The following is an 18,997-nucleotide window of genomic DNA, read 5'->3' as shown; positions in this document are numbered from 1 at the left end:
GATACTCTGATTCTAACTCAAGTGCTTCATAGCTGATTTTTATCAACTTTCATACTGGCTCAAGTCAAAAACTAGTAGGTGTGAAGTGCTGTTTTTCACCTTGTAACCTCCCTGAGACCCTGAAGTGTGTGTTTCCTTATCTCTGTGTTAACCTTTTCTCTGTATGACCTTTCTACCACCAGACCAGCAGTGGTGCCCATTGAAGAGCATGGCAGTTCCTTTACTGTGGGTGCTTGTCCCTCTCTACTTACAAATTATGACAGTGTACACATTCCTCTCTTCAATGTTATTTCTAGATGTAACAAAAAAAGTTGCAACCCAAGAGTACAATTTCAAAGATTGGTCCCACAATACAGTGTGTACTTCGTGCTGTCTTTGCCATTTACTACGAACGACCCAAGCATGCTCTTGTTAAAAGTTGCAGTGCGTGTCACTCTCCCACACTCTCCATTAGCAAGCTTAGAATGAGTTAGGCACCCTGATTTTTCACCAAGGGTAATTTCTGACATTTTTGTTTTTAAGTCTAGGCCTCTTTTAATTCCAGGAGAGGAAAGCTTTGAGGTAATTCCTCTTACTGGGAGTAGCTCTCCAATCCATCATTTTTCAAATAGACAAAAGGTTCAGAGATGACAATATAATGTAGTACTTTTCCTTGCTATCCCATTAGAAAGTCTTAAGTGACTATAACCTTTAATTCAATTCCAACTCATCCTGCTTTCTTTTTTAATTTACTTTAATTAATTCATTACTTTGAGACAGGTTCTGTGTATTCCAAGCTGGTCTTAGATTTGCTATGTAGCAAAAGATGACCTTGAATCTCTGATCCTCCAACCTCCGCTTCCCACTGCTGAGATTACAGGCCTGGGTCATTTCATGTAGATTTGCTATGTAGCAAAAGATGACCTTGAATCTCTGATCCTCCAACCTCCACTTCCCACTGCTGAGATTACAGGCCTGGGTCATTTCATGGCAGGATTTGTGCATGCTAGGCAAGTACTTTACCTACTGAACTACATTCCCAACCTCCTCTTCCCTCTGCCGGTTTTGTTTTCTTTTGCTGCTTTTCCTTTTTGGGAAAAGGTCCCACTATGTTGTCCAAGTTGGTCTCTAAGTCAAGCTTCCTGCCTTAGCCTCCCAAGTCTGCCTATCATAGGTGTGCACTACTACATCTAACACTACTCTTCCTAACAAACAGTTTTATAGCAGAGCTAAATTGCTTCAGTAAAATTGAGATTATATTGGACCAGATTCCTGGTAAATCTGCTTTTAGTAACTGCCAATTTAAAAAGATGGTTTTCAGCCAGGCGTGGTGGCACACGCCTTTAATCTCAGCACTTGGGAGGCAGAGAGGCGGATCTCTGTGAGTTCAAGGCCAGCCTTGTCTGCATAGTGAATTCCAGGCCAGCTGAAGCTACAGGGAGACCCTGGCTCAAAAAGATAAGAAAAAAAGAGGTGATTTTCAATTTGCCTTTTGGAAGGATTTTTTTTTTTAAGCACTTGGAAGGTAGAGACAGGAAAATAAGGAGTTCAAGGTCATTCTTGGCAAGTGAGAAAATGTAAGACCAACCTAGACTCTATGAAACCCTATCTTAAAAAAACAAAACAAAACAAAAATGAATGTTTATGCTTTCCAGTACAACTCTTGGGGAAAAGAAAACCAGTACAGGCCAGCTATTGGAACCCCTTGAGAAAATGAATTTGCTGGTGCAATGACTAAGCATCAGGCTTTTCAGATGATAAGCCTTCAGGGCATAGAGCGGCATCATGTTTTGCAGATTCTGGTTGGCAGTGGAGGACCTGAAGAAAAGACCAATTCGAGAGGTGCCCTCGAGGGTGCAGGAAATATGGCAAGAATTTCTGGCTCCCGGAGCCCCCAGTGCCATTAATTTGGATTCTAAGAGTTATGACAAGACCACACAGAATGTGAAGGAACCTGGACGATACACATTCGAAGATGCTCAGGTCAGTATATGGTCTCATGTCCTAAGGAAAGGGGTGAGGCCTCTCTGCAATGTTTGCAGTTCGGGGAACTCGATGTATAACACTTTTCATTGACCGAGGAAAGAACAAAGACATTTCAAAGTAAATGATCTTTTAAAACTTCGGGAATGTATTTATTATTTATTTATTTATTTATTTATATTTTATGCTTGTTCATGGGAACTTAATGAAAAAGCATATCTGAAACATTTGAAGTTTTGATTTTTTCCACCCAAACAGAGCAAACAACCACAACCCCAAGGATCCCACTTCAGAACCACACACTTACGTATCTTCAACACAAAGATGTGGAAATTCTGGCATTCCTCAAATATTCGTTATTATGAGTTGCCAGAGCCAAATTAGCTTAAAGCTCTGTCAAGCTAGTTTTGTCTCTCCTGAGCGAAATATGAAACACTAGATTCAAGTAGTTATGAATTCTTGGAGTTAATTTTTTGGTTTTCAGGAAGAAACAGAAATTTTAACTCCGTAAGACACATTTTCAGTATTCTTTTCTCCAACTGAATTGCTTTCATAGAAGCACTTAGAATTTCTGCATTCTGAAACTATTGGTGCTTAAGAAGAAAAATAAGGACTGGAGAGATGGCTGGGTGGTTAAAAGCACCTGTTGCTCTTGAGGATGACTTGAGTTCTGTTCCTAGCACTCTTGTATGGGACTCACAACCAGCCATGGAACTCCAGTTCCAGGGAATCACAAGCCTCTGACCTCTATGGGCACCTGCACTCATGTGCACATACCCTCACACCAACACTCACAAATACACATAATTAAAAATAATAAAGATTATTTTTATTTTTTATTTTTTTACTCTATGTGTATGTGTGTATTGCCTGTGTATGTGTGTACCCGTGTCATTAAAAGATGAAGAAAAATAAACTTGTGAGAAGAGAATATTATTTCCTAGTGATTATTGAAATTGAATTTTAAATCAGAACATGCACATTTCATATTTTCTTAAACTTCATTTAGAGAATATTAATTTTGAACAGTATCTTTTAAAATAACAGCTAGACTAAAATGTGGTGAAGAACGAGATATATATTTCTATCCTTCTGTATTTCTCCTCCTAGTAGGAAATACATTCTCTCTACTTCTATTTGAAGATGTGTGCCACTGTGTTGAAATCAACTCAGGTTTTCACGCTAAGCATACCCCATTTCCTCCCCTCAGCAGTGGTAATCCTACTGGGCACACCACAGCAGAATGAAAGCTCCTACCCTATTGCTCAATTCTCTTCCATTTTATCTTCCTTTAATTCCAGGTAAAATTTCAAGCATTGCTTTACAGCCTGTGGTTGTGAAAATGCTGGGAATGGCCTTCCTGAAGTGTTAAACAGCACATACCTTTGTTATCTGCCTCACTGACAAACATCCTTGTCTAGAGGGGTTCCAATAAGATGAAAAAGAATGCATCTCTATAGAAGCATGATCATGGCCAGCAGGTCTTAGGGGTTTCACTTGTCTTGGTGTTCTGAAATTAAGCACATTTAATTCCTCTCTCTCTCTCTCTCTCTCTCTCTCTCTCTCTCTCTGTGTGTGTGTGTGTGTGTGTGTGTGTGTGTGGTGTTTTGGTCTATCCTCAAAGATACAATATAAAATCCCTGCCATTATTTTACAAGAGATGGAAGATGAAGGTGAGGAATGCAGACTCCACACCTGAGTTGCTGGGTTCTCATCTGAGCTTTCCGTAGTGACATCTTGCAAGCACCGTCTTCACATACCTTGGTTTCTTCTTAGCTAAAGTGGCGAAAGAATGTCTATCAGCATCTTGAATGTTTTGTGAGCATTCAATGAACTGATAAAGGCCAATGCTTTAGCAGTGTATGTGGTATACAATTAAGTGTATCTGACCATACCTCAAACTCTGCCGAACATCCGTCTGTCCTTTAATCCTCAAAACACTACTAGTTTAAAGTTTAGAAAATTAATGATCAGAGAAATGAATAAAATGTTGCAAATTTACATGTTCCTGAAAGGTTGTTCTTGAGCAGAGACAATCTGAATTCTAGTATTCTTGTCTCCAAACACATATTACTTCCACTTTTCAAGTAAACTTAAATGGTTTCCAAGTTATCATATTCTTGAACATTAACTTTAGGCTAACTATTTAGATTTAATTTTAAATGTCAGGAAGTGGATTTGGGATAACATCAAATTATTACTGAAGTATTCAAGACCAGCAGAATCATTCCTTAAAATAGTTATTTTTCTCCAAACAAAAAGAGAGTGGGCTACCCAGAATACCCCCCACACAGTTCAGAACCATATGTCGAACTGATATTTAACTAGACTTTGAAGCACACGGGGCATTTAAGCTCGTCTGAACTGTGGAAACCAGAGCAGAACCTCCCGGTACTGGATAAAGTCTGAGTTGCAATTTTTTCTTTGTTCGACTTCCTTGTTCACCAACATTCATCAGTGAAATACAAGAGCTGAGGCACAGCTCAGTCAGAGAGCACTTGCCAGTCATACATGAGGCTCGATCCCTCGTCCAAAGGGGAAGGAGGATTAGAACGATTGAACATCTACTAAGTGTGTCACTGCGTGAATAAAATAAAAGGCACACAAATTTGGAGAACTCACACTTACATGGCATAGCAGATATCCTTCAGACTGGAGTCTGAACTCTCTCAGCTCTCTTGAGCTCTCCCAGACCTGACCTAAGATAGGCATGGAAACTAACTTTTTCATGAACTTGTTACAAAGATGAGATCTGCCTGGGCATCTGGCATCTCCCACTGGGATGTCTGCACAGTCCTGATGTCATGTCATTCACTTTAGGCTTTAATTTTAAAGATAGCAGATTTATTTCTATTTGCAAATGTTCTATATAAATTGCCAAATTTATTTGAAGTTATATCATGACACCCCATTGACTAAGTTCTTTTATTAACATGATTGCAAGTGTGATTTTTCCCTCCTGAAATTCCCTGGGAATTGCATTCCAAGGCCAATGCAAACATTGATCCAGGAGTGAGATGATGAACTGGAAGATGGAAGTGTCCTGTAAATATAAGGCATTCTCATCAGCATTACAGTTATTAGTTTTAGCTACTGATACATTTGTTCTTTAGCCACATAGCCATTCCCATCAGAGTGACTCCTTTTTAATCTAAGCCTAATAAAAGAGCCTCTTACTATGTTTTTCAGGAGCACATTTACAAGCTGATGAAGAGCGACTCATACCCACGCTTTATAAGATCTAGTGCCTACCAGGAACTTCTACAGGCGAAGAGAAAGGTACTGGTTCTTTGTGACCTCTCTTGACCTTAGTTTTTAGATAGAATTGACCAGAATAATGATCTCTGCTGGGCCAGGGTTTCAATAAAATGGTAAGTATACATTCTCCAAGACCTCCCCCAAACCTATCCTTTCATAAGGGCCATTTAAGTTGTTTTCGTTTCTGTTTGTTGACTGCTTTATATATCATTTTTGGATGTTTTTGCAAATGTTCATGCTTCGCAAAGGTTATTACGATCTGTTTTCATGTTTAATGTGAATCTTCCATTTTCCTAGTTTAAGGAAACAAGAAGTTGCAATAAAGGAAAGGGAGTGCTGAGCTTGAAGACGGTTTTGTTGACTTACAAAGCTAGAATGTTTGTTCACAGCTAAAATTAGACTCTGTTCTTTCAATGGGGCTGCTAAAATGGAATAGTGTTTGCAGCTGAATATTTTCATTTGACTTTTATCCCAAATTCCTTAATATCTCAAAGACTAAATTCATCCAAAATGATAGCCAAACGTATTTTGGGAGAGTTTCAGTAGACTTCGTTAGTTAATTGCTGTTTATTTAAAAAGTCTCCCCATCTATAAATCATTTCTATGATCTGTCTAACAGTATGTAGAAAATCTAACGAGAAAAGCCAACATCATTCATTATTTTTAATGTCAAATTAATCATAGATATTTAAAGTTCTGAGATTAAGTTATAGTTTTGTTAATTCCTCATTTAAGTTAATAAGATTTCATTTCGCAGACAATTTGCAGCTGGAAACATATGTATATGATTGTACTGCCCAGGTGGTGAGTGTCAGCATTTGCATTTTAATTTTAATTCATTGAGGTTACTCAAAATTCTAGCCAAATTTCAAGTATTTAGTTTCCACAGCTAGAGGCTTTAGTAAAAGACAACATCAAATGGAATGTCCATCCTTTCGGAAAGATCAGGCCTACAGAGATTCTATACTGAATGATGTTATCAATAGAAATCTACCCTGATAGGAAATTAGGAGTAAATTCTGAGGCTGTGCCACAGGGTTTTCAGACATTTGAGCTTTGCCAGCGTAGGCATAAAAGCTCCTCCGATCTAGGACATTTCTGCTTAATTTGATTTTGCTTAAAAACAGAGCTATTGGATTGTGTTTAAAATAAAATCACTCATGAAAACAGAGCCTAGACACAGCAGTGAGAGGCCTCCGTCTTGGCAGCCTTCTGCGACATGGGCCTGGACATCAAATGCGGGTCAGTGTGGCAGTGCGTCATTATCGTGTCTTTTTCTGTTCTGTTTTTCTTGCTTTTTTTGTTTTTTTTTTCTTTCTTTCTTCTTAATGTTCCCTTGTTTCCCTCCACCCTACCCCACACCACACATTTAAGTCTGGAAACTCAATGGATCGCAGAACATCTTTTGAGAAATTTGCACAGAATGTGGTAAGTTTTATTTTTTGAGGAACTAGGAATCATTAAGGCCAGTGAAAATTTCCTATTGTTAGCTCCATTGCCTACCTTGCAGTCTGTGACAGCAAAGGTAAGGCCTCTATTTAAATCATAACTTCCTATTTCCTACTTAACTTTCTGCCCTCCCCTTTATAGAGTAGAAAAAGGTGTCCTACAGGAACAGCTGCATGGACTGAACTAAGGTTTGGAGAGGAGTGTACAGTATGAACTATATGGCGAAGGAATAAACTATTCTCTATATTTGTGTTCTATGTATCCTTTTCCTTATTGATGATAATGCATGCATTTTTAGCCTCTTTTCCTGAGCTCTTCATTAGGGTTAACGTATTAAGACAATGAAAATTCTGTGCTTTCTACCTTCGAAAGGAGAAAATGGTCAGATTAGCAATTTAAAGCCAAATGGTGATTGGTAGAAAGCCAATTGCCTCCCACCAAAGTCCACTAGTATACCTCTCCTATTACTTATTTTCCACAAAGAGGTAGAAACTATTGCATTAATCCAAGAAATCAGTAGCTTTCCTCTCAGAATGTTCTTAACATTTTGCGTGTGTTTTGGTGATATATATATTTGTTTGTGGGGTTCTTTTTTCTTTTCTTTCTTATTTTTGTACTGTGCCAGTGCCTTTGGAACTTTCTGACATTGTGTAAGCTCAAACTAAAGACTTCAACACATTTATTTTTATAGGGCAGAAACCTCCCTATTTTCCCATGCCATAAAAACTGTACACCAACACTGAGGGCCAGCACTAACCTGTTATGAAAAGAGGTAGAAAAATCTTGGTTTCTACTCAAGTTCGTCTGCATCATCTGTGGAGTTGTGTGGTTAGTTCCATGCTGCTCTGTGTGTGTATGTGCGTGTGCTGTGGCTTTTGCTGTGATGGTCAAGTCAAGTGGAGTTACGAGTGCTGAGATAAAAGCAACCTGATTCCACAAACATTGAGCTTTTGTTTCCAGTGTCCTTCAAGGACCCCATGCAGTGGGAAGTGTTAATCCATTCAACATTTGGATTCTTGTTATGACTATGCACAGAGTATTTAAAGGACTTTATACAGCTACTATACTTTGAACATTCAATGTGACTCATGGATTAAAGGGATAGTGAGTGGGAGATTCCAGGGGTTAATCACACTATAAAGTTCACAAAATTTTTGCATAGCTCTATTGGAATCTGTGAGAATCTATGTCTGTTAACATAGAGTTTTCTTTAAAAATGTCTTATTAATCACCATGGAGAGATAAAGATAATGTCAAAAACAAAATCTCCCTAAGGTTGTACTGGAAAAAGTAGCCAAAGTATATTGTAAGATACTCTGTGTATTGCTAAAGAAATGTTTTAAATTCATATTTTCCTAATTTAATATGAGCAGAATATTGTTTTCTTAAATTAGAATGGAAGTTCCCATGATATACTTAAAAATAGTAATACAGCTGCTCGGGGAAGATAGAAAGGAGAAGTAAAATAGTTTTCTTTTCTCCAGTTCCAACCCATACCCGACCCACTTCCAAACTCCTGCAATAGGACTGCATTGTTCCCTCTGCAAACCTTAAGAAAGAACAAAGAATTAGAAAGGGAAGCTGGGCTTGATCCATTATCCCTTCAACCAACATTCATATGAGTACCAACTGGGTTCTAAACACTGTACTTCATCTTGGGAGGATGTAGAAGGAATAGGTCTTGACTAAAATGAGCCGAGTAGTTTAAACAACATGTCACAATGGAAAGGGAAAATTGAACTCCTTCTACTTGATGGTAATGAGGGAGAGAGGGCCTCCATACATTGAAGGTTCCCAGAAAAATCAACATTTCTCTAGATGAATTGGACTTTACTAGGCCAAGAAGCCCAAAACTTTCTTTAAAAGGGAGGGAGAGGTAGAGCAGAATGACGGAAGAAAAATAGGTTGAATTCTCTTTTTTTTTTTCTCTCTCACAACACATACATAAACCTACATACAACAGGCTAATTACTTTCAGATACCTATCAGAAATCATTGATCCTTTTCCATCCAAGAAAATAAAACATTTTTGTTGAGTATTTTGTTTTGATGTTACTCTGAGAAACTTTTCAAGGAAATTAGAACAGTTCTCTGAATTCACCCAGGGTGCTTCTCTGTATTTTCATCACTTTTAGGGTCAGCAGCTGCATTAGAAATCCTAAGTGCTTATGTACTAAGTTGTGCAGGAGTCCTTTATAGTCCTATCAATAAAGTAATTTCAACACAAGAAAAATGAATAAAATATTTGATTATAATAAGATTGACTAGGGAAAAGATGGCTTTTACATAAATCTTTCAATGGAGCCCTAGATGCAGGCTGCCCTGGTAGATACAGGGAGGGTGCAAGATGGACAGTATCCAAGACAGTATCCAAGCCAGCTGCACTATGAACCTAGGAGACATGAGATAACAACACCCATCAATGGACACCTGCCATGCAGCAGGGTCTGTACCAGGCACTTTGTGTTAAGAAGCTAATTTTACCCTGTGAGGTAGGTGCTATTGTATTCATTCATTTACCAATTTTACAAATGAAAAACATAGCTGGGAGGGAGGCACATCTTCAGGAATATGGTTTTCCCAGAATCACATGGTGAAAGCTGGCTCTGACCCAAACTCTTCTCTCTCTCTCTCTCCACTGCTCCATGTTCCTCTCACCCAGTCCTATCTTCCTCTCCACCTCAGGTCCATTTCAGGTTAAGGCTAATTTCAGGGAGTTTACGTGCCTCAGCATAACACTTTTGCAACCTGAGTAATAGGAATCCTATCACTCTTCTGTTTCCCTCCCCAGAGTCAAAACGCCAGCTTTTCCCACTGCCATGGCAACTGTCATTTGTTATCTAATCTAACCCTTTCCAGTACATTATGGGATTGTAACAGCAGCTAAGAGTTGCACAGTACCTTCAGGATCTCAGGACATCGCTTCTTTGTTTTATTGTTTACATGCACAGCCATCCTGGGACTCCGTGGGGCAGGTGGTACCTCTCTCCCAAGTGAGACCACCTCCCCAGCATCACTCACTTATTTCTGAGTTTTAGAGCCAAGACTGCAAGCAAAATTTTGCTACTTTTAACCTGCTAGTCCTGACAGATTGCTATTGCTCTTTGCACTAAACCCAAAACAGATGGTGTAAGGATAACTCACAGTTCTGCAATGCCTTCACCTGGCTTTGTGTCTCAAAAGAAAAGAAAGGAATCTCATTTCCTGTTCCTTTATTTTTCGTGCCGTTAGAGAAATCCCTTAAGCTCCATCTTTCAAAGATCACTGTGTCATTTTGCATGAAGTTGGCTTCATTCTCTTCTGAGCAGCACGTGTTTCACTAAATGTCAAAATTATTTCCTTCTTCCATCGCCATCATCAAACCCATCACTATTTCTCCACCTGGTAAACTTGTCATTCCATCTGCTTACCAGGGGCCTCACAGAGGAACAGATAGAACATAAGGTGAAAACAGGGATGCAGGATTGATCAGCACTGCCATTTGTCAAGGTTCATAAATCACCTCTTCTTGGTTTGTGTGACGAGGAGACCGAATCAGCCTGGCATTGGGCTGAAAAGTGGGAAGGGTAGAAATGAGTACCGGGGAGTGTTAATGTTGAATTCCCAGACTGAGTTAACCTCCTTTTGGAGGATAGTTTAACCCTAGCCAGTGAAGACAGCTATCTGGAGACTTCTAAAGAATCAGTAGAAAAGCTGTTAACAGTCTCCTGAACCCCACTGTCCCCTCTTGTGTGGCATACTTGTGTGAATTAAAGCACTGAGCTTTATCGTTGTGTTCTAGAGATTGTAGTGAATTACCAGGAGAAGTGATGGAGGCTTCAGGACAGAGCTGGCTTTTATTTTCGGTGTTTGGTGGTAGGGAACCAACGCAGGGTCTCACACATTGCTGGCTGATACTCTACTACGGAGCTACCCACAGTTCCTACTTCATGAGATCGTTTTCCCAGAGAGCTGGGTTGGCTGGGAAAGGAGTGGATCTTCTAGAATCAAATCAAATCAGCAGAACTTAGTAGTCTAAATATTGATAGGAAAAATGTAAGCATGAAGTAAAATGAGAACGATTCAACACAATTATTTTAGAAGGCTCTTTTTTGGCTAATGCTAGTGAATTTGTTCTTGTTGTCAATTTTTGAGACGGGCTCAAACTGGTCTTGAACTCTCTTTCTTCTTAGCTCCCATCTCTGGGATAATAAGATTACAGGTGTTCACCACCGCACACAGCAGCAAATGAAAGTTTTTGTTTAAGGTAGTTTTATGGAGTCCATATAAGTAGTAAAATGTGATAAAGGGGTTTTTAGTCTTTTATTTGACATGTTTATGTGAAGGCTTGACGTCCAGGCCCAAGTCTTGTCCTGTGGGCTTTGGAAATCAGTTCCACCTCTGGACTTCAGCTTTTCCATCTATAAATTTCATCTTCAAAACAGAGCTCCAATCCTGCTTTCATAAATATATGTAAGTCAGTATCGAAGAACAGGGCTGAGTTCAGATATCCTTTCTGGCTTATTTTCTCTGTTTTAAATGCACTATAAATATTTTCCAGGCAATTTCATATTCTTCTAATTATTCTGCTTCTTGTTTCCAATGGTTGTATCTGCACCTATACTTTATTTTCCTGATCCTGTTTTTCCCTCATTCTTTTGTTCATGGTTACTAAAGAACAAAATATGATAAGCACACTTCAAGTTAAGTATTGATTTTCTTCTCTTAATACATTCATTTAAAATTGAACTTATTGGCTAGTTGCAATAAAAACTTATAAGAGAATCTCTCTCTCTCTGTTTCTCTCTCTGTGTGTTTCTCTCTCTCGCTGTTTCTCTCCCGCTGTCTCTCTCTCTCTCTCTCTCTCTCTCTCTCTCTCTCTCTCTCTCCCCCAACACAAAATCACACATCAGAGGAAAAATTATTTTTTCTGGGTCCTGGGAATAGACTTCTTGCTTAACTACTTTCCAAAGTGACATGTGTTATACATTAATGACAGGCCATCTCTGCCAACTGGTCCTCAAGTTCTGAAAACCAAGGTAATATCTGGGAATCTTCATTTTCTAAGACACTTGTCTTTGTACATGTGACTTTTAACTTGGTTTCCATTAAATATAAAAAGCCATTGTGAAATTTCCCTTAACAACCACTGAGATTGTATACTGTGCTCCTCCTGGGGTCTGTGTTGATAGCAGGCTTGGGGACTGTAGTACAGATAATCTGAGGAATCAGGCCATGAGCAGTGTGTGAGCTCTGAGTGTACAGCCCCCTTGCCTGTCTTTCCTTGGCCACCCTCTGTTTAGGATGAAGCCAGGGCACTATTGGTCGTCATGTCTGTGCTTGGCTGTTGGGCTTACTATCACCTTATTGAGGCTGGGCTGTGGCAAGTCCATTGCAGTGCCTAGAAAGAAAATACAGTCCTGTTACTGAATTTGTTCACCAGGAATACCAAGACAGAAAACTGACCTGGAAACGTAGCATCCACCTGTGTTACATTTGTATTGTTGTTTTATGGGATATTAGACTAGATCCTGGATCATTTATCACTATATATTAAATTTTGGTTATATGATGGGTTACTCCTACATGCTTTTAAAGGCATTTGGTTGGACTAGTGATGCAGCTTGGTAAAAGGATATTTGCTTCGCATGTATAAGGCCTTGGGGTCAATTTCCGGTACCACAAAAATGCTTTTAAAAGTCCGGATAGCTTGTTTTTCCTGGCTTTCCCTTGTCAGGAAGTTAGTTTCTACAATAATGAAGCAGATATAAAACTGAGAATGCTCACAAAGGTCGCTTTTGAAGGTTGTATTTACACCAATAAAATTGCCACACAGTGAGACCTCCATGGAACTTGTCAGAACCTTGGTTTACGTAAACGTCCGTCTTTATGAAGCAGAGGGCTTCACGTAAAAACCGTCACAGCATGCAGTCAGGATGGGCAGCAAGGGAGAAGAGGTTTGGATTTTATATTTATACCCTTGTGAATTTATCTTAAGAAAGATTTGGTTCTTTTCTTTCTTGCTTAAGTGCTATGGCTTTTATTGCTTAGGACTACAGGTATGTTATTATGGAGAAACCACATTAGACATCCCTAAACACCTTAGGTGAAAAACATTTATGAACTGGTCTTCAGACCTCTCCACCACAGATACTGCCAGCAAACAGAAAGTAAGTCTGATCAAGAATGAACTATCGTTTCCTCTTTCTTCTGTTATAGATCTTAAACCCATCTCATTTATCATTTTGTTATCTGCAGATATGGCTATCCATCTTGTTTTAGTGAAACTGAATGTAGTAATAACTTGCCTGAGAAAATAATTTTAGTTTCCCTGCAAATCCATTGGTGAAATGTGCTGGAGCATGTAGCCTAATTTAGTTTGAATGGTGCTGCTTTACTCTCTCCTGATGGCATCATTAGTTCAGAAATTGTCACTCAAGTTGTACAAGCTGTGACCTGTATGGTGGTTTGGGGCCACATAGTACTCATCGCACTGCTGGGAACTCCTAAGGAGAGCTGGTCAAACTGCTAAGTAAACTGTCCTCTGTGGCAGGTGTTCAAATCGTCCCTACATATGCCAGAGGCAGAAGCTCCAGTAACATTTCCCAGAGCACTGTTTTACTGAATATCAAACTCTGGCCTTGTGTTTCAAGATAGGAGACCTAGGCTTCTGTGGCAAATCCAGAGCCCAGTGGTAACAAGTATTCTGACAACACTTCATTCTTTAAATAAAAACAAACAGTAGTTATTGAGTTTGGACCCTGGCAGGCAACTTGTTCTCTGACTGAAAAGCAAGGGGAAGGGTTAAGGCCCAAGCAAGAGGCTCTCTACCTAATCAGGGGAGTTGAAACATCCACAGACTGGAGAGCACAAAGTCAAAACCAGAAAGAGGCTCTGAGGACTAGACAAACTCAGGACTAGCATGGAGGTTTCTGGTGGGATTAGCAGAGCATGTCAGAGGCACTCAGGGAGGCAGACTGTGCTCTGGATTTGTGTCATGGCCACACTCCTCTTTCGGCAACACTAGGGTGGAGGGGAAGTTGGGTGATGCTGTAGTGAGGAGGGTCTGTCTGTGGGATCGGCAGCCACTGTACTAACACACACAATAGGTGACCATGACAGAAACACGGGTGCTCAAGTGGAAGAGGAAGTAGACTTGGAACACCAATACATATACTGCAACATTTTAAGCCATATTTACTGGAAGACAGAAAACTAAACTTGAAACTGTTTCACTTCGGATTCACAAGTGATAAAACAGTTGACATTGTTTTGCATCATCGCTTTGACTTTATTTGAAGATTCTCAGACTTTACATTGTGACTCAAACATGTTTTGAATCTCACCAGATCTCATATTCACACACCAAGTTGTAAGTGAGTACAACTTAAAGACATGGGAATGTTTCAGAATACTTAACTGCTTGTGATCACAATGCCTGGCAACTCGCTTCCTAGGCAGACAACTCTGTCTCAATTACCCCATTAAGTTAAATAACTTGGGAAAGAATTAAATAGAGTTAAGCAGAATTTCATTAGCAGCCTCGGGACAACAGGTTTGCATATTCTTTTCTTGAAATTTTGTTTTATGTAGCTAGGAAAAAGATGTGAATGGAACTGAAGTGAAGATAGGAATTATTATAATGTTAAACATAACTGTTACTAAGTAGAGACAGACTTCAGTTCTTTCTAGTTGTAAGACCACTTACTCTTATAGCTCTAGCTCGCCTCCAAGCTATTTCTCACTTTCTCTCACTCATTCTAAACCACGATGTATGTTCCTTAACACTCCCCTGTGAAACATTTTTCAGAAAAGAGAAAGCCAATTTGACATTGATGGAAAGTCATAGGGATGATTTTTTTTTTTTTTTTTTTTTGATTCTTGGAGACTGGAATGCTAAAATAGCCCATTTAAAAATTGCAAGACATAAGGCCTCTTTTTATAAGTTGCGTGCCTTTGTGGTCCTGGAAGTGTGTGTGCACTGACAGTCCGCTTTGCTGCGGTTTTCTTACACCTCTGGAAGATCATGCAGCAAACCTGACTCGGGCAAAATCTGCTGTGTGCGTGGAGCACATCACATTCCGACTGCTGCATCAGTTTTATTTGTCAGTGGGCGGGATCTTACAGTGACAGGAACAGGTATCTGACAATCTCAAATACATTCATTATTTCTGTAGTTTCAACCACTGGAGGCCAATAGTAAAAATAGACGATGACAACTATTATACCTTTAAAATAGCACCTCTAAAGTGCTATGGTATTTCCAGAAGGACAAAGATGTTCAGTTGTCATTTATTTTCTTTCTACAAGTCATGTAGATGACCTAAAGATTTTTTTTTTTAATTTGGGGGCCTGGAGAGATGTCTCAGCAGTTAAGAACACTGACTGTTCCTGAAGAAGACCCGGGTTCGAATCCCAGCATCCACATGGTGGCTAACAATTGTCTGTAACTCCAGTCCCAGGGGATCTGAGAGCCTCTTCTGACCTCCGTGGGCACTGCATGACACAGGTGTACTTACCTACATGCAGACAATGCACACATACACATAAAATAAAAATAAATAAATAAAATTTTAAAAAAAGGTTTTTTAATTTTTTTTATCTAGTTCATAGACAATATAAACCAATTACAGAATAGCTTTGCTCAGTTACTACAAAGAATTACAACCACTCATCGGTAAGAGTGTTCACTTGAAATGCAGATATTAATGTCTAACAAGAACATATTACTAACACCACAAATTGTTTAAATCCTTGGGAAATCTTTCTCTTTTGTGGGAAAGGTGACATTATTAGTATTTCAGCACTGCAAAGGAAGTTAGTAGACTCTGTTCACCCAGGATCAGTCCTCAGTCCATCATAGGCGTCTTCTTCCTGGACTCAGTGCTATGTGGGTATACAGCATCTGCTGGCTCTTGAGATCCAGAGATTTGTTACCTTAGATGGCAGAGGAATCTATTACATCTTTTAGAAATTCCATCCTCATTTTCAGTAGAGTCTTCTTTTCTGTAATCTCTAAGTATCGATTCTAGGTCGGCTTCCTATAGCCAAGTAGAATAGTATCAGCCATTCCTCCAGATGACCAATGGGGAATTTATTGAAGGTGTGATTTACGTCAACTTTCTCCAAGTTTTCTTGTTGTTTCTAGCTTACAATCTTTGAAGCATGATTCAATTTTCTATATCTCACAATTACCAGTGACTTAGAAAATACCGATTCTGTGACTCATAAATTAGAATCATTGTCTGTCTCTGTCTCTTGCATTGGTTACAAGCATCCTAGGACAACACAGTGTAATGATCATCACCTGGGTAGCAGTTTTGACATGGCATTTCCTCTTACAAAACATTAGTGCTTCTCACCAGCTACGTCAGAGTCCCTGGAAGGCTTTATAAGGCACAGCCTGCTGGGCCCTTCCACCCAGGACATCTGGTTCACTCATTTGTGTTCCCCAGTGATCCAAATCTTTCATTTTTAATCAGTTCTTCTGATGAAGATGATACTGGACTGAAGAGCCTGCTTTGTGAGCCTCTGCCCTGTGCCAGCCAGTGCCTCCTACTCTCCACTGATGAGTGCCAAGGACACAACTAGTGTCACAGCTGGAAGGCTCTGCTCTGGTCACATATGCACAGTTCCACAACCTCCAAGGGAATTGGAGTGTTGAGTCAGCTGTGTTTGCTCTTATAACTGTCGTCGAATTCTTACATTTGAATAAATCATTAATATATAAATATAAAGTGCTGAGATTTGAGTATGCAAGAAGATATTTCTATGAAAATTGGGCTGAACATGTAAAAAGACTTAATAAGGTAAAGACATCTTAACTGCTGCCATGAGATTCCTCTATGTGGATCTTGCATCAGGAGAGTGGCCCTCTACTGCTTCCTCCTTTACTCAACTCATTTGCTCACTGTCTTAACTGCCCTTCTCCTTTGGTCAGGTCATAAGAAATCCCTCTAAGATATAACCAAGTACAGAACTTGAGGTATGACTCAACATACATGGACTTGGGGTATTGCCTATGTGCTTGACAATCTAGCTTGAAAATCACGCTAGCTTTCCAACCCTGCCTCCAACCATGACAAAGTGAAGTGTAGTGATTTGGGGCTTCATTTAGACTTTTCTGAAACACTGTTTTTCTTACACGCTTCAGCTCTGTTTCTCCAATCTTGTCCTTGGTTTCTAGGATTTCTATTTGCTGTTTATTCATTTTAATGTAAATTTGAATCCTCACCTTCTTTCCACTAAATTGTATCTTGTCATTAAGTTCATAGTGTATCTCTGTAGCTTTTCATAAATGTTTGGAATATTTTTTGTTAGTCTTTTAAACAAAATGATCAGGTTTACTCCATGTGTTCATTTTCCTGCATTCTGTGAATATCATTATTCAAACTAATGATTAAAATGCCATAAAGCACAGGAAGGAAGGCGGAAGTTCACTACTCTAATAAATAGCACGCCTTGAAGGTAGTTGTTTGCCTAGTTATGAACCACATCTTTCTCTGTCTTATCCACAGAGATGCCATGAAAGACTGCTCCAAGCCTTACTTAGCCCAAGATCTTTTGTTTAAAGCAAGCTCCTGTCCTCAAATCTGGTAAACCCTTTTTAAAAACTGTCAATACGCATGTCCATGACAGAGTCAAAGCTAAAATAGTTTATATAGGAAGTTCTGGGTAAATAATAACCAGAAAAGCAGCCTGCCATTGGGAAAATTAGCAAAGGACTTGGGCAGTTTTAACAAGAAATGAAAATGCCAATAAATAGACAAGAAAAAAAAAAAAAGAAAAACCCTACTGTTATTAGTAGCTAAGTGTGAACCAGGAGCAGCAAAATAACATATTCTTCTAAATGTGTTATAGGAATAGAAAACAGATCTCCAAATATGTTGGTACATACACTTGCAATTCCAGCTATTTATTTGGTTAAGACAGGAGGATTGTGAGCTCAAGGCCATCTGAATGACTTAGTGAAACCCTGAATTGCAATAAAATGAGTCTAAGAGCTGTGGGTGTAGAGAGCTTGTTAGCATGCATAAGACTATGGGTTCAGTGCCAGGATGAAAATAGAAAAGGAAAGGAAAGAGATAAAGAGAGAGAGAGAGAGAGAGAGAGAGAGAGAGAGAGAGAGAGAGAAGGAGAGGAAGGAAGGGAAGGAGAAAAGGAGGGAGGGAGGAAAGAGAGGATGGGGGAGGGAAGTAAGGAAGGGATGGAAAGAGGAAGGGATGGAGGAAAGGGAAGAGATAAAAATGAGATCATTTCATTCACTGTTCCTGGAAGTGTGGGTTGCTTTGCCTTTTCTGACATGTGACTAGGCAATATGCTAAGAGCCTTCAGAATCTCTTATTTTAAATCAGTAATTTAACTTGAAGTAATTTAATCCCAAGAAAACACAGGTGTTGTGATTCATACAAGAACATGCATTGCATCACATAATTACTAAATATAAAACATACTCTAAGTGTCTAGAAATTATGATTTTCTTAAATATATCAAAGCATATCTACTGGTATAATATTGTGCAAATATTAAAATCAGAATCTAGAGCAGTCTGCTTTCATCTTTTTTCAATACCATCACATTTGACACATTTGACTGATATATTTTACATATGTTTTTTATATATTTACATCTATATATAAACATATTGTACTTGTGTATTTTTATACTTGTATGGATTAAAAAATTTCACAAGTAACAAATTCCTTTATGAGGTACAATACACTGTGATATTTTCTGATCTATAATGTTTAATTATTTTCCTAAGTGTTATTGCATCTCTCTAAATAAATTTCTTCACATACTAGTTAGAAAACAGTTATTTTAGAAGAAATGTGTACCATGGTAAATGATTGAAATATAATCACTGAAATGTTTATGTTCACAATAAGTCATAATATTATCTATAGAATATTTAAATTTGGTTTGAAAATACAAAATATAGCTTTTTAAATAAAAGAGTAGAAGGGCATATTAATGTATAAATAATTTTGTTTCAAATAATATTGTGTCTCCCTTTTTTCCTTCTATATTTTCTCTACTGATGTCTACTACCTTCTTTATGGGAAAGTATTCTAAGGAAGTAAAGTATTTGGCTTTGCTTGATCTTTCTTAGCTCACCAAGGAATCTAGTCATCAGTGCTTAACTATGGAATTGCTCATAGGTTATCTCTGCATTGGTATTTGACAGAATCTTTTTCCTTCCTTTCTCAAATCTCAGAACTTCAAGCTTACATGTAATATTCTGGGAAGTTGTATCCACTCACAGTTTTGCTAGAGTTAGCCAATATGCTTTAATAAACTCAGCTGTAAATTTACTTAGAATTGGTCTCAATTAAATCAGAAAAGAACT

The 18,997-nt window shown here is 38.7% G+C and overlaps 1 protein-coding gene across 2 annotated transcripts in view; it reads left to right on the top strand.

Annotated features, from left to right (window-relative positions):
• Positions 1–18,997, top strand: part of Rgs7 (regulator of G protein signaling 7) — a 228,618-nt gene that overhangs the window by 203,207 nt on the left and 6,414 nt on the right. Inside the window, exons 13-15 of one of the 2 annotated variants that reach the window (XM_008847789.3) lie at positions 1,776–1,962; positions 5,152–5,241; positions 7,361–7,441. In XM_008847789.3, the coding sequence (XP_008846011.1) occupies positions 1,776–1,962; positions 5,152–5,241; positions 7,361–7,435 (352 nt within the window). In that variant the 3' untranslated portion in view covers positions 7,436–7,441. The remainder of the gene's footprint in view (positions 1–1,775; positions 1,963–5,151; positions 5,242–7,360; positions 7,442–18,997) is intronic. The other variant, XM_008847790.1, reaches the window with a different exon arrangement.

Source organism: Nannospalax galili, unplaced genomic scaffold (assembly GCF_000622305.1).
Source record: "Nannospalax galili isolate Female #2095 unplaced genomic scaffold, S.galili_v1.0 scaffold604, whole genome shotgun sequence".
NCBI classification, from domain to species: Eukaryota; Metazoa; Chordata; class Mammalia; order Rodentia; family Spalacidae; genus Nannospalax; species Nannospalax galili.
This window is presented reverse-complemented; position numbering and strand designations above follow the sequence as displayed.